This window comes from Martes martes, assembly GCF_963455335.1.
Source record: "Martes martes genome assembly, chromosome: 16".
Lineage (NCBI taxonomy): Eukaryota > Metazoa > Chordata > Mammalia > Carnivora > Mustelidae > Martes > Martes martes.
In genome coordinates, this window is record NC_137904.1 from 46,911,018 (window position 1) to 46,927,608 (window position 16,591).

At 43.5% G+C, this 16,591-nt stretch overlaps 1 protein-coding gene across 7 annotated transcripts in view; it reads right to left on the bottom strand.

Annotated features, from left to right (window-relative positions):
- Positions 1 to 1,115: 1,115 nt before the first annotated feature.
- Positions 1,116 to 16,591, bottom strand: part of GPATCH8 (G-patch domain containing 8) — a 108,623-nt gene continuing 93,147 nt past the window's right edge. For all 7 annotated transcript variants that reach the window (XM_080827371.1, XM_080827372.1, XM_080827375.1 and 4 more), the window contains 2 exons: positions 10,211 to 10,341; positions 1,116 to 7,135 (listed from right to left, as the gene is read on the bottom strand). In XM_080827371.1, coding sequence (XP_080683497.1) covers positions 3,244 to 7,135; positions 10,211 to 10,341 — 4,023 coding nt within the window. In that variant the 3' untranslated portion in view covers positions 1,116 to 3,243. The remainder of the gene's footprint in view (positions 7,136 to 10,210; positions 10,342 to 16,591) is intronic.

A 16,591-nucleotide genomic window follows, 5' to 3' on the forward strand; every position in this document is an offset into this window, starting at 1 on the left:
TGAACAGCTTCTCTCCGGTCAAGGGGAGTTGTATGAGAGAACAGGAAAGAAACAGACATTGTACTACTCCTTCCTGAAAGGCTGAGGGAGAGAGGAAAGCTTCTCACTGTAAATCTATGGTTAGCTTTTGATGCCTGACTTTCTCTGCTTTTTGTGATTTTTTTTTTTTAAGATTTATTTATTTATTTGACAGACAGAGATCACAAGTAGAGAGGCAGGCAGAGAGAGAGGAAGGGAAGCAGGCTCCCTGCTGAGCAGAGAGCCCGATGCGGGGCTCGATCCCAGGACCCTGGGATCAGGACCTGAGCCAAAGGCAGAGGCTTTAACCTACTGAGCCACCCAGGTGCCCCATGATTTTTTTTTTTTTTTTTTAAACAGAAGAGTAGATAGAGACTTTTATCTGCTCTAACAATTACAGCACATTTCCTTTTACCAGCTAGCTTTCAAGCACTGCAGTGTACTATTGAAAAGTTAAGGAAAACAGAAGACTGGTAGGGTATACAAAACTCCATTTGGAAGGCAAAGGCCAAGCAGGTGATTTGTAATCCCATCACCCCGAAGTTCATCCCAAATTTCAAAAATCCAAGCCAGAAATCCCAAACCCATTTAGTGAGCACCTACATGCCCTACGTTCTACCGCACATAGATTATAGATCTAAACCAAGGAAAAAAGGAGACATGGAAGAGAATTCTTGTGGGAGTGGAAAGGAGGTGCACATTCCAAGACACCTACCTAAGACCGAAAGAAAATTAACCGCGATTATTTCCTTCTACAGCAGTTTTCCCTCTTTACTCGGGCAGCCTGTTGTGAGCAGCTCAATCCCAAACATCATAAGCAACTCATTCACAAGAATCGATTTCCTGATCATTTCACAAAATGTTACTGGTGACCCAGTATGTTACGGTGACCCGTAACGCCATCCCTTCCCAGTTTGAGCAGATGGGACAACAATCACCACAGACTCCGCCACATTTCCACAAATCATTGGTTTATTAGAAAGTTCCTTTCCCTAATTTTACAGCATATATATCTCTATCATATGTGATAAAGTTAAATACAATCTGTAATGCTTGTAAGTAAGGATAGGTTATTTTTTTTTTCTTTTAAGTTTTAAAATCACTGTTCTGAAGTTACAGAAAACTGCCCCCTGGAAGGGAGAGAGGCAGCCAGAGTATGGCTCCATCTACAAGCTAATGGGAAGCAGCACAAAAGTGTTAATACTGTATTATTTAAATATTTACATGGGCTGAAAGCAAAGAAAAATGAGTCCCTTCACTTCAAACAGGTGATTTCATCTTTCCAGTGCTAGTTATCAAGAGTGAGGCTTCTGATCGGATGAGGAGCCTGAACAGGCAGGAGACTCAGTCACGAGCCTTGTTTGCCCAGCACTTGCCTCTCATAAACTCAACCTTTTTCTTTTGGGAATCTGAGAAGAAAGGCAGAACACAGAGCCTTGGGCCAAGTAAGCAGGGTTTGCTTCTTCCTGTCCAGTGACCACCCAACCAATTCTAGCCACAGGAATACAGAGGGAACTGCTAACTGCGCCAAAGATGAAACCTGCAATATAAACGGGTCGGTGTGTTAGGTCTGAGAGCCCAGGTGAAAGGCAAGAGGAGGAAGAGGAACTGAGGTGGTACTTCCTCTGGTAGGTGTCATGGAAGGAAAAAAAAATCTTCACTGCTTCAGCTAGGCTGGGCAGAAGGCATGGAAACTGTGAAGCAAAACAATCTGCAGTATCTATAAATGTGCTCGCCTCCCCACATGAGAAGGAAGAAACTGTCCCAACTCTATCGTCCTCAAGTCTACTTCTACTTCAGTTTCTAGCCAACCCAAAAGGCACATTAAAAAAAAAAAATTGTCAGAGGGGGCTAAGTACTAGGAAGGCAAACAGACTGCCTGGAGCAAGGCACCCAGGAAACCCAGGAACCCCCCCCCCCCGCCCCCCGGACAAATCACTCTGAATCTCACTGCTTCCGGAGAATAAAGCTCTCGAATCTCTCCTTCCTCCTCTGTGGGTCTTCCTGTTTCTCTGTACAAAACTGCAAAGCACGAGGGAGATGTCTTAACTGAGGATCCCTCTGACACCCCCAGTTGGCTGCTGCCCATTAGTTCAAAAATCCCAGTGCTGGGGGCACCACTTACTGCAAATTAACTAAACGTTTCGTCCCAGCAAAAGATGTTAAACAATGTTTTTTTTGTTTGTTTTAACATTTTTATAGTTCATAACTTCAAAAAATACATGAGCTTGATAAAATATACATGCTTAGTCATTTTTGCATCTAGCAGAAAACAGATACTTTATTTTTTGTTTTCATTTTATAACCTTTAAAGTTTCTTAATTCAACTAGGGCAAACATATTTACACAAAGCCACCAGAACAAGGATCACTTAAAGAGCTGGATGTAAAAAATATTATTGCAGTATACTACAAATATGGAACCTTTTTTAATATGAGCTACAAAAAGCAGCATTTACGTTTATAGAGTTCAGTGCAATTTTTTACATTTAAAAAAAATCCTATAAATTAAGAAGGAAACATCAACATGACAGAAGAAAATACACCCTTCAGACACATGAGCTCCTCTCTGGGGAAGCACACGGGCGACTTCATGTTTCGCACAGCTTCTATTCATGATAGGATCTTCTTTTTCTGGGATATGCAGGTATCTCTTCTGGGATGAGGGACATGAGGACAACAGGGCCAAAAGTGTGGCTCTCTGTGTGGGAAGTGGATTGAATAACAGCCTGAGTAGCATCTGGTTCCAGGTCAGACTCCCTTTCCACCTCACCCGGGATAGCACAAGGTCACCAAGGGATGGTCAAAGACACTGAGTGGGCAGGACCAGATGGACAAACTGCCGGCCAGAGAGGAAGAGAATGTTTAAAAATTTATAGAAGGGAAGAGCAGAGGATAAAAAGTAGAGGGAGGAGAGGAGTACCCAAACTTGACAGTTTGGAGATGTTGCCGCAGAGGGGTTAGGAGCACTTAATGGTGTTCCCTAGCTTGGAAACACAGGAGAGGAAGGGACAAACAGAAAGGGGGAAGGGGGAAAAAATCCCTGATAGTAAAACCCAAAGCAAACCTCAAATCTAAAACCACCCCTGCAAGCCAAAACTTGATTCTTTGGCTGTCAGACACTGCCCATCCCAGCTGGTACTTGCTGGTATTAATGGCTCAACACCCCCGAGGGAAGATACATGGGTCACCTTCCCTGGCCCTACCTGGGCTCCCATCCCACAGCTCATGTGCCATGGCTAGGCGGGTGCTGCAGGTCCTGACCTGAGAAGATGGGGTGAAGTAGTGGGTGAAGGTGGAGGGCGGTGGCAGCTGCCGCAGCAGGCCGTGGAGCAAGCAGGGTAGGGTAGAGGGCAGCATGCGGGACAGGATGGAAGGTGAAGGGCCCAGGATGAATGGCTGAGGCAGGAATGATATGGATGGGATGGCTAGCGAGAAAGGTGGCAGGGTGACCAGGGATGATTGAGTGAGTGAGATGGGACAAGGAAATGGGGGTTAGGTGGGGCTGGGGAATATGATGTACTTGGGCAAGTGGCTGGGGATGAGGGTGGGGGTGGATTCCAATGGCAGCAGCAGCTGCCGCCGCGTGATGCTGCAGGATGGCATGCTGAACAGTTGTGATCGAGGTGGCAGAGGCTGTGGCTGGCTGCTGAATGTGGATGGGCTGCAGGGCCGGAGTGGCTGGGGCCAGGGCAGCCGAGGCGGGGAAGGCCTTTACTTGCTTAGCCAGAAGCTGCTGCTGGATGTGCTGCTGTGCGGCCTGCTGGAGCTTGCTGTACTTCTCCATCTCCTCGGGGGTGAAGGTGATGGGCTGGCTCTCCAGGGGGGCCAGGGAAGCATCCTCAGCCCCATCAGCAGACTCAATACTAGGATCCCCACTGGGAGGTGCGTAACTGGGGAAGTGCTCAAGGTCTGGCGCTATAGGCAGCAAGCTGGATTCCACAGGGCCTGGCTGACTGCCACTATCCAAGGACTCTAGGGTGTCCCCGTCGCTGGGGTCAGGGAGGTAGTTATGGGAGATGGTGGGGTCCCCGGAATAGCAGTCTGAGTGCACTGGGGTACCTAGTGGAGCCACAGGGTGATCAGCAGTAGCTTCCTCAGACTTTGGCTCTTCTGGGGGTGGGTCTGATAAGGGGCCAGCTGTTTCCTCTGAAGGGAACTGATGTCCAAATGGGGCATCGCTACCCCCTGGAGGCCCTTCTTCTGTCTCCGACTGTTCTTGCTCTTCCCCTCTTTCTAAGCCAGACTCTTCACATTTCTTGGTGTTGGGCTTTCGGGTGGTTGGGAGCTTCCCTATCAGTGGAAGGACAGGCTTACTGCCAAGAGACGGGGGGAGCTTGGGCCCAAAGTAACCTTGCGGGGGGTCCTTGAGCTTGAGCCCGGCTTTATTAGGGGTGGCCAGCACCTCCTCGCTCACACTGGGTTTCCTCTCTACTTTCCTTGACTGGATCTTCTCCAGCAGCAGCTTGGCAGTGACAGAGTTCTTGTCTTCGGGGCTGCAGTCACCTTCTAACCCCCTTCCTGCACCAACACTGCTGTTCTGGGAGGGTGGGCCTGTCCCTTTCCCATCGTCTCCTCTGCCATCTTCTTTCTTCCCAGGACCTTCTCCCCGGCCTGATCGGAAATAGTGGGGAGACTGGGAGCGGTAGATTTTAGAGCGGATGAAGTCTCGACGACCAGAACGTCTTTCCTCGGGGCTTTCGTGACCCCATGACCCCTTCCTGGAACCCGATCTCTGGGAAGGGCTCCTGGTGCTGCGGCTGCGGTCACGGCTGTAGCTTCGGCTCCGCTGCCAGCTGTGGGCCGTGGTGCTGCGGCTTCTCCGCTTGCTCCGGCTGCGGCTACAGCTGCTGCTGCGGCTGCGGCCCCGGGACCGAGAGCGCTCCCTGGTGTGACTCCGAGAGCGGCTCCGGGACGGGCTGCAACTGAGGCTGTAATCATCATCGGAAGAGGAGTATTTGTGCCGTTTGGACCGGTGCTTGGAGCTGGCGTAGTCGGAGTCATCAGAGTCATGGGAGCGCTTGGAGTGCCTTCGAGATCGGTCACTATAGTCGCTGTAGCTGTCATCAGAGTAGCTGCGCTCTCTACTGTAGCAGCTCTGGTCTGAAGAAGCATCTGAGCTACTTGAGTAAGAACGTCGGGAAGAACGGTGTGAGGAATGGTGTCGGCCCGACCGGGAGCGGCTACGGGAATGCTCACTGCCTGAGTCTTCCTCCTCTTCCTCCTCCTCACTGTACTGGGATGGTGACTTTTGGTGTAGCCGGTGCGATGAAGCGTCATCACTGTCCTCATCTCCACTACTGGGGCGACTGCGGTGGCCGGACCGGCTGCTCCGTTTGGCGCTAGCTCTTCGCTGGCAGGATGCAGTCAGAGGCTCACCTCTGTGTTTCCTGCCACCGTGATCCTGGGAGTCGCCACCACCCCCACCTTCATCCTTCTTGCCACTGCCCCCCTCTTCAGCCGGGAGGGGCCTCCGCTGGGAAGCATCTTGAGCTCGCCGCCGTCGTCTGGGTGGTGCAGGGCTACCACTCCCAGGGGGTTCTGGTTTGGGTCCCCGTTCAGAATCTGCCGGAGCTGATGACTTATTCTTCTTTCGTTTTCGTTTCTTGCGCTTCTTAGACTTCTCCCCAGACTCTGTCTTAGAGCTTTTCTCTTCTGGGTCAGCCTTGTGTTTCCGTTTGTGTTTGCTTGACTTTTTGTGCTTCTTTTTCTTTTTATGTCGGTGGGACTTCCCTGATCGTTCTTTCTTGCTAGGAAGGCTCCTCCCTGTGTCCTCTGTCTCTGACCCATGGCTCCCCCCAGGTTCCTGCTTATTCAGACTGCTGCTACAGCCAGACCCTGAAGCAGGTGCATCCATTCTGCCTCCCGAGGAATGTTCTACATTCTCTCCCCCCTCCTTGGTTTTATTTGGCTCACCAGCATCAAGGCCTTGGAGATGGTCCTTTGAGGAGCCTCCTGCATCCTTTGGTTTTTCTGTCCCTTTAGCTCTGGCATCTTTGTTCCTTGAAAGTTTAAAGTCAAAGTATAAAGGGTTACAACTGTATGAAATGGAGGGTTCTGCCTTGGTAAAAATTAAGAGTTCTGATGGCCACTGGAGGGCAGTGCTTTCATCTTTGCTCAAAACCGGAAAGAAGGGACCAGTAGGATGTTTGGGTCCCTCCTGGCATTCTTTCCCTGCTGGGATGATCTGACAGGTTTCTTTAGAAGGGTTAGACTCACATATTTGGTTCTCTGAACCCTTCTGACTTGGACTCTCTACATTCTGCTCACTTACATCCCCTCCTGAGGCCTTCTTTGTCTCAGCTTTGCTTCCAGGCTCTGAGGGCTCTGTGATGCTGGCTGCCGTCTGTTGCTCGGGGACTTCATCAACTGTCTTCTCTGCTCCTTGGCTTGCTGCCACCTTGATACAGCCTTTAGGCTTGGGAGAATTGCTTTTTTTGCTCTCTAGGGCATTCTTTGGGTGTATACTATTATCACCTTCCATTTGTTCACTGGCTCTCATAAAGAGTAGGAAGGGGAAATTTGGTTTTACTTTGCAGTGTGCTGGGGGAATGTAGTGGTAATACTCTGGCTCTGCAGCCCCAGCTCCTTCTTCTCGCTTCATTCTTTTTAACTTAGATAATGTTGAGGCAAGGGACCCCCCATCCTGAGGGTCTTCATCTTCTTTTTTACCATCAAGATTACTGTTACCGTCAGAGTCTCCCATCTTCTGCAGTCCTTGGTCAGAACCCTTCTCATCAGCTTTTGTTCCATCTTCAGAAGTCCCTTCCTCTGCATGGTCCTTGAAAACTGATGCTATTGATTCGAGTTTGACAGGAGCCTTCTTGGCAAAGGAAAATGACACTCCCAATTTTTGTAGTGGAGTCCCTAAATTATTCTTAATGCCAAAGCTGATGCCTTGGGAGGCTAACCCAGGGGCCTGTGCCAGTCCAGTGGTATTAGTGATTTGTACTGCAGTGAAAGGGCCTCCTTTATCTGTGGAGAATTCAGATCCCAGGCCACAAGTGGCAGCAGCACTTGTGCCACTGTTTGTAGCTGATTCATCTTTATCATCCTCTCCACCTTCTTCATCTACAGCCACTGTGGTTGGTCTGAACATGGGACCACTTCCAGGTGCACTACACAATGGTTTAGAAAAATGAGAAAAAAAAAAAAAGTTTAGAGGTACATTTCATACTTCTTACAGAACACTTATCTCTGGGGCACCTGGGTGGCTCAGTGGGTTAAGTCTCTGCCTTCGGCTCAGGTTAAGATCCCAGGGTCCTGGGATCAAGCCCCACATCGGGTTCCCTGCTCAGCGCGGAGCCTGCTTCCCTCCCTCTCTCTGCCTGCCTCTCTGCCTACTTGTGATCTCTGTCAAATAAATAAATAAAATCTTAAAAACAACAACAACAACACCACTTACCTCTTATGTTCCACCGTTCACTGTAGGTAGGCCTCAAAGACACTAAGTGGTGGTTGTTTCCTAGTGCTAAAAGGAGAACTTGCTCTGTGAGTTTAGGCAAAGTCTCATTCTCTTTTTCTACTAACTAGGTGTATTCCCAGCACCAGCCAGTTACTACTATTTCTTCTAATCAGTCTAAAATTTATAAAGTGAAGCTGTATCACACAGCTCAAATACTCTGTTGTCACTACCTAGTAAAGGTGACCTGCCCTGTATCTGTTTTTTTTTTTTTTTAAGTAAGTTTGTTTATTTATTTTTAAGTAATCTCTATACCTAACCTAGGGCTTGAACTCACGACCCTGAGGATCAAGTACTGTGTGCTCTTCCAAGTCAGCCAGCCAGGCACCCTTGTTCTTCTTCCTTACTGAAACATCCTACCCGTCAGTATGCCATCAAACATATGGCTGAACATCTACTTACTCACAAAGGTTGTATTTCACTCAGCTAAAAACCCTCTAATTTCCTCCATATTTTTAAAATTTTATTTTTAAAAATGTGGATATGGGGGGCCTGGGTGGCTCAGTGGGTTAAAGCCTCTGCCTTCGGATCAGGTCATGATGTCAGGGTCCTGGGATCGAGCCCTGCACAAGGCTCTCTGCATAGCAGGGAACCTGCTTCCCCCTCTCTCTCTGCTAGATAAATAAATAAAATCTTAAAAAAAAAAAAAGAAAAATGAAAATGTGGATACTTTGAGTTTAACATAGTCAGAAACCCCCACCATGCTACTCCATGGTGGTCCATGGTTAGTTTACCTGTTTCAGAAACTAAGAGGCTGTGTCTATTTCTTGGGTACCACACTAAAGCGTTTGCTTTGGTTTTGTGGTAATTTCTGGGCATTCTGTACAAGGATCATGATGCTATAAACGCTTTCCCAGCTTTGAAAACAGGAACACAGAGGAGCCTCAAAGCCAGTGTTTTAAACTTATGCCGTGTATGAAATTTTTACGGTGTGTGAACTATTCATCTGAGGTATTTTTTAAGCCAAATTCAAGAAGTGAGGAGAACTACATATCTGTTTGGATAAAGTCTTTTTATCTGATCCCTAGGTACTAGCTATCCTAAACTCAGAGACTAAATATATTTGGATAACGTGGTATCCCTTGCTATCTAGACTCTTGCTAATGGAAGACAGGAACCCAAAATATTTAAATAGCAAGAGACACTTACACTGTGTCACAAAACCTACCCCATGGCAAAGAGACCCTCAAGTTGAATAAAAACAGATCTTATTTTGTTCTTTTGCTTAATCTTTGCCATGTTAACTGCTTCAACAACACTTACTATGGGGTCATGAATTAATTCTGGGACAATGAAATACCTGGTGATGGGTCAAAACCTTCTTTTATTCTCTCAAGAGATTACCTGGTCATCTTTTAACTGCTTACTTATAAAACTGAGAACTACAAGTCACCTCTGAAGAAAAACATGTATTAAAATATGTCCCAAATTAGAAAGTGACCTGGTATATACTTTTTATAGAGGTACCCTTGCCCTCGCAATATGCCCAAAAGGAATGCGTTATGATATAAAAAGCTGCCAAAGAAGGAATCAGAACCAGTTTATAGGCAGCTTAACTCAACATTAGAGCTCACTGGTTAATTCTTTTTTTTTTAAATAGATTTTATTTATTTATTTGACAGACAGAGATCACAGGTAGGCAGAGAGGCAGCCAGAGAGAGGGGAAGGGAAGCAGGCTCCCTGCTGAGCAGAGAGCCCGATGTGGGGCTTGATCCCAGGACCCCGCGATCATGACCCGAGCCAAAGGCAGAGGCTTTAACCCACTGCGCCACCCAGGCGCCCCTCACTGGTTAATTCTGTTTCAAAACTCTGTTTCAAAACTCTGTGTTCTCTCCTCCAAAATGCTAGAGAAGTAAGTAAGTTAAAAAAAAAAAAAAAAAGAAAAAGAAAAAAAGAAAAAGGATCCTGAGACAAAAATGAACTTAGTAACTTAGTAAGTCCAGGAACTTGGCTGTGAACTTTTGAAGGACACAATCATAGTTTCTCTTTTCCCTATAGCCAGTTCCTTCCTTTGGTCCTGGGCAGCCATTAAAAACAAACATGGGGCTAAATCTTTCTGACTGAGGCACATACCTCATGAATCCTCTCATGCTCTAAGACTGGGTCCTCCAAGACCAGTTGCTTGGAAATTCAGCCTTAGGTGGAGTAAATTCCACCAAAGTCTAAATACCAGCCCCCAAACTGATAATCATCAAGAATCATGAAGGAAGATTAAAAAGAACACTCAAGAATGCAGGAAGCTGCAGAGAAATAAACTGATAGAATTCCCTAGGTTTCAGTGATTAGCACAGACTGTACAGTACTTAAAAGGAAGTTGACTTGAGTCTCTGCCCCATACTGTTTAGTTATAAAACAGAATACTGGGATATATGCCCCTTTCTATAAAACATAGGTTGGAGAATGGGAACAATAATATTTGTATAATTTATTGATTCATTGAACATCTTCTACAAGGCACTTCTGATGTAAAGATAATCACTCCTCAAAACGACTGCAACAAGTAAATTAATTATCATCTCCCATCTTACAGATAAGGACACCGAGGCATAAAGCTTAGATAGCTAAAGTCACACAGACAGGATACGGCCTCAGAAGTGTATATTCATAAAATCAGTATATTATACTGTAATAACAGGCTTTCAGTTTGAAAGATTTACTAATAAGGATTATAATTCTTAAATCTTAAGGATTAAAACTATCTGCAGAACCCTCTGAGAGAAAATATCCTCACCATTCAGCTTGTTTCCTTTGTTCTGCCAATTCATGGAGCCGCCGAAGGGCTTTTTCCTGTTTCTTCTCATCTTTACGGGATCTTGAAGAGACATTTCGAGCAAACTCTCTCTGCTTAAGATCTTTCAATCTCTGGGGTAACAAAAAAAAAGGAAATAGAGGGTGGGTGATTTAGAATAACTTGGGGGTCCTGAAAACAAGGCCTTTAGAATATTTACCTCAATCAGTGGTCACAGTGCTAGCGTAGAATACACTGTTATATTCTTATAGTAATTGAAAACACAATGGCTGATTACTTTGGATAAGACACTTGGAGTACCTGCATTTCTAATTAGGACAGCATACCATTTGCTTTATGGGGCAAAATTAAATGATTTCAGAAGCAACAAGCAAATTTTAGAACACTAGGAGGAAAGAAAAGGGACTATTTAATCACCTGCTCCTCCAGGATGTAAAACTAGACAAACAGAACATGAGATAAACTGTAATAACACAAGCCAAAGAGAACAGAAAGGGGTTAGGCTAGTACAGAAAATTACCCAGGTGTAAGATCTTAAAAAGCAATGTACAGCTTACATGGGAAGGTTGTTTGAATCAAAATAACAAATAGAAAGCATACTTTTATTTCACCATAAAAAGGTGCTGTGATTTCTTTTCAGCATGAACAGTTTTCCTTTGACTATCAAACCAACCATCTTCCAATGCTCGCATGTTCAGAGCTCAGCAGTCTGACCACTTGTGTCTGGTCAGTCTGCTGAAATGAGAGAGTAATGTGTATTGCTCTTTCATTCCGTCATGGCCCTGAGAGGAATATCCAGGGGATGAGGAGGGAAAATAGAGATAAGTCAGAGAATTTATTGCTTAAAATCCTGATAAAGAATGGGTTTTTCATTCTCAGAAACTTCTATATAATTTTCCTTAAAAACAAAACAAAACAAAACCACCACCACCAAAAAAAGAACAGTGCTATGACACACTGGTGACAAAGTCCAGACACATCTGCAATGAAGACAGAACTAAAATTATTTCCAACACACTAGATAATATAGAAAACAAACCAAAACAAAACACATACATTAGCCTATGCTTTTATAATAGCATTAGGAAAAGGAATTTGACCCAATATAAAGTGGACATTGCTTTGTGGAAGGGCATGATGTTCAACAGACAGAGGAATTTTTCTTATCTAATATTTATGAAATGTGTTTTGAAATCTTTTGAATTAGGGGGGAAAGGGTGAAAAGACACACACAAAAAAAGATATACAGCTAAAGACACTAGTAGAAAAACTCACTCTTGTGATCTGGGCTCCCAAATTAGAAGGATTTGCTTTCAATACATCAGCTGAAAATGTCACATCACAAAGAAAAAAAAAGTAAAAATAAAACAAGAGTGAAAGAGAAAAAAAAAATAAAGCAAGCATTACTACACAGGCTCTCTTAGTGAATCTGCAAACTATTATACTGAACAATCAGGGACAAAGCCATCAACTCTAAAAGGGTCGGGGAGAAGGGAAGCACCTGTACAACACATATATGTGTACATACACACAGACTGACACAGTAATAATCTCTCCTAGATAAACAGACCTATCAGAATTCAGGAAAAACAGTTAATAGAACTTCAGGAAAGACCACTGCTACCTAAAAACAGTCAATCTCATTTTCATTTACCTTTATTTTGGGAATGTTCAAGTAACCAACAGCCAGCAAACTATTTTACTGAAGCTGGCTATCCAGAATTAAGACTTTTAAAAAACCTCTTCAAGATGGCGAATCAATTATTTTGAATAAATATGAATTTCAATTTCCCCCTTTCAAGGGGAATGAGGCAGAAAGAGCCTGTCAGGACTATTATACGATTATTTCAGGCTACAAACCTAGTTTTTCTCTGCGCCAAACATTTACCAAGTTTTCTAGCCAAAATTTAAATAGAACATGTTTTTTTCGTATCTGCCATCTTCTCTCTAGCCACCCCACAGGCCTGCAAAATCTCCCTGAGCCTCATTGTTTCCTTCCTTCTTACAAATATTTCATTACTTTTAGTTAGGAGTTATTTCCCAAACTAAAGGACATTGTTTATTTTTATTATTATTATTTTTTTGGTAGGCAGCAAAGCAAGGTTTATTGAGCAATGACAAAGTGATAGTACAAAGTTCCTGAGAAGGGAGGGGACCCGAGAGGGTTACCCCTAAAGGACACTGTGTAAAAGAATGAGCATTTTATCAAAACCTGGAGTTTCCAGGCTAAGTCAGACAGAGGTTAGGTTTTCCAGTCATTCAGCAACCACTCGATGCAACCTTGAAGTTGAAGGGATAAAACTATGTCCACAGCTTCCTGAAGATGCCCTATCTCAAATTCCTACCACAACATAATTGTAGGGAGGGAAGAAAATGCAGTATTAGTAAAACAAATCCGAGTTATAGCCCCAGTCTAGACAAAGATACACACCTATATGGGGTATAGCAAACATTCCTAAATCACCTTTGCAAACTTTATTATTATCTTTTTAAAAAGATTTAAGTAATCTCTACACCCAATGCAGGATTCAAATTCATAACCACAAGGTAAAGAGCCACATGCTCTACCAACTGAGCCAGCCAGGCGCCCCTACCTTTACAAACTTTAAAGTCTGGTGTCTCAATGTAAAACTAGGAACCCCAGAATTCTAACCTAAACCTTAAACATGGGGCTTGGCAACTCTCCCAAACTCAAAATGTGTATTTGAGGTCTCTCAGATGAGGGCTTTTTTTTTTTTTAAAGGTTTTATTTATTTATTTGACAGAAAGAGATCACAAGTAGGCAAAGGGGCAGGCAGAGAGAGAGGAAGAAGCAGGCTCCCCACTGAGCAGAGAGCCTGATGCGGGGCTCAATCCCAGGACCCTGAGATCATGACCTGAGCCGAAGGCAGAGGCCTTAACCCACTGAGCCACCCAGGCGCCCCAGATGAGTGCATTTTGATGATAAAAATGGATTCCTTTAAAAAAAAAAATGGATTCCTAATTCCAAGTCTCTCCTTTCTACCCAAGGTCAAACTAAATTCCCCTCACAAAGTCTCCACTCATACCTTATAAAATTTTCTTCTTTCTGAACTGTCTTAGTACTCATCTAGCAACCAACATACTTTGCACTAACTTTGCTACCTAAAAACAGCCTCATCTAGCAACCAACATACTTGGCACTAACTATACTTATTCCTGCCCTTCAGAAAGGCAGTCTGTGTGTAGTTTCAGAGTCAGAAAGACTTGTGTCCAAATTCATGCATCACCAGCCAAGTGATTTCATCTCTCTGAGGCTCCAGTTCCCCCATTAGAAAAACAGAGCCATTCTGGCAATACATTTATGAGGTTAAGTGTCAAAATAAATAAAAAGCACGCTGCATGCAAAAGTGTTTAATACTGTCTCTTCCTTTTTATCTGGGGCAGAGACTATAGCTGATCTTTTTAGATTTTATTTTTAAAGTAATCTCTACACCCAACGTGGGGTTTGAACTCACAACTCCGAGATCAAGAGTCCCATGCTCTACCAACAGAGCTGAACCCCCACTTTTTTAAATAAAAAAAAATTTTTTTTAAAGATTTTATTTATTTATTTGACAGAGATCACAAGTAGGCAGAGAGGCAGGCAGAGAGAGAGGAGGAAGCAGGCTCCCCGCTGAGCAGAGAGCCCGATGCGGGGCTCGATCCCAGGACCCTGGGATCATGACCTGAGCCGAAGGCAGAGGCTTTAACCCACTGAGCCACCCAGGCGCCCCTTAAATTTAAATTTTTAAAGTAATCTCTATACTCAACATGAGGCTCAGACAGCTGACATTTATAATCAACCCTAAAGTGCATAGAACAGTAGTAAGTCTACAGAAAGTGTCTGGTAAATGCCTGGTGAATAGTTTGGCTTAAACACTGGATCCTTAATTTTTTCCCCCAAATAACTTTTTTACCATTTGTAGAAAAGTATGACATAAAATATTCTCTTTTTTTTTTTTAGAGAGGGAGAAAGCAGGGAGAGGGGCAGAAATATTTTCTTTTCTTTTTTTTAAGAGAGGGAGAGAGAATCTTAAGGAGGTTCCACGTCCACCGCATAGCTGCAGGTGGGGCATGATCTGAAAACCCTGAGATCATGACCTGAGCTGAAATCAAGTGTCAAATGCTTAACCAACTGAACCACCCAGGTGCCCCTGATAATTTTCATGACTCTACTAGGGACACTGTCAAGTTAATGTAACATATATGGTTTTCCTAGTTATTACTCTCATCTAGTAAAGAAGTCTCATTCTTTAGAGAATCAAAAAACCTAAAATGTTAAGCCCCCCACTTCTGGACAAAATTAGGCCAGGGGTGCTTAGCTGGCTCAGTTGGTAGAGCATACCACTCTTGATCTGGGGGTCATGGGGTCATGCACCCATGGTGGGTGCAGAGATTACTTTATTATTATTATTTTTATTAGAGAGAGAAATAGAGAGGGGTAGAGGGAGAGAGAATCTTAAGCTGGCTAGCACACTGTGCGTGGAGCCTGACTCGGGCTTGATTTCACAACCCTGAGATCAAAACCTGAGCCGAAATCAAGAGTCAGATGCTTAACTGACTGAGCCACCTGGGTGCCCCTAGAGATTTCTTTAAAAAAAATTTTTTTTAAAGAATTAGGCCAAATAGGAAAAACTTTAAAAAAAAAAAGATATGAATCAGAAAGTTCTCAATTCCTATATAAAAAGTAATTTTTGTAAAGGTAAAAAGTCCCTAATTCAGAATTAGGTTTTCCAAAGTTAGCTACTGTATTCCAAAAGCCTGGCTCATTTGCAACTGAATGTTCATATGAAATTCTGTGTCCTATACTTTTATTTTCCTCTTAAATTCTAAAGAGGAACACAATTTCAGGTAACTTCTTCAAGGTGAGAATAGAGGGGAATAGAGAATACCTGCCTGTCAGAGACAGAGCTCACATAAGGAGACCAAATATTATCCATGTGCCATCAATCCAAAACATTTTGAAAGGCTGAGCAAATTTCATTCCATGCATAGAAAAAAATTCAAGTTAGAATCCAAACTGGGACACAGACTGATCTGAGGGGACATAATTAATCATCAAAGCTAACTTCAACTATGTCCTTATCTCCGAAAATTATAAAGTACGCTTTCTGAAGTGTTGCTAATAACACTGCTTCTTCATTGAACTATACTAGTAAAGATTTAAGCCATGTAATACATTTTTAGCCGGACAATATTTCATTCAAAGAAAAGGGAGACTGAACACCATTCAAAATGAAAGGATTTGAAGATCCTGCTCTGAAAAACCAATAGCATGTTTCCAAAAAAGTATACATTTGCAGCACAGAACAAAATGGCCACTTCTCACTGATTCTCAATACATGGTAGCCGGGGTTTTCATTAAATTTCCCAAAAGACCAACACCGGGGGAGACTTTAACAATAATCTAGCTCTTGAAATACCCATCGACATAACCATGGCTCTCTGAGCTGAAGACCACTTCAATGTAAATAACATTCCAGTTCTTAAAACACCGCCTACATAGCACTGTGTTGGCAGCAAAATGTCCATTACAGACAAACTCCGGCTCCACTGCCCAACTCTGAACAAATTAAATCAGAGAAATGAGAATCTGGTAAATCTTACCAGGTTTTTGATGTGGGTGACAAATTTGCTTACATTATCAACAATGTGCAGTATAATAGCAAGGAGTAGCACTGTGTTTGACCCAGGAATGAATGACACAAAGATACATCTGCACATAATTTCCCCCAGCAACAAAATATGGGTCTGAATTAATAAAATATTTTTTATATCTTTTGTTGCTATTTTTTCTAACAAAAATTGATGCTGTAAGGTTTTTTTTTTTAAATATTTGGGTATAATCTACTAGGAATAAATCTATTGTCTTTCTCAAGTATTTTATTTTTTTTTTAAGATTTTATTTTTTTATTTGACAGAGAGAGAGAGAGCACAGCAGGCAGAGCAGCAGGGAGAGGGAAAAGCAGGCTCTCCACTGAGCAGGAAGCCTGATGTGGGGCTTGATCCCAAGACCTCGGGATCATGACCTGAGCCGAAGGTAGACTGAGCCACCTAGGTGCCCCCTCAAGTATTTTAAATCTATTACCTCAATTTAAAGAAAAACAGGCTACTGTTTTCAGACATTGGAAAACAGAGAGTATTTCCTATTGCCACTAAAAATCCCATGTTCTAATATTTACTCAACTCTAAAGAGAAAACCTGATTTTGTCTTGTTAGGGTCAAAAGATTATCCAGTTTCTTCCTCTTACCAAACAACCCCACAGTCCCAGAACAGGGACCCAAGCTTAGTCTTCCTTTGCACTAACCCTGCAATCATATACTGTTGTCCACAGCACAAAAGAAATAATCAATAAACATTCA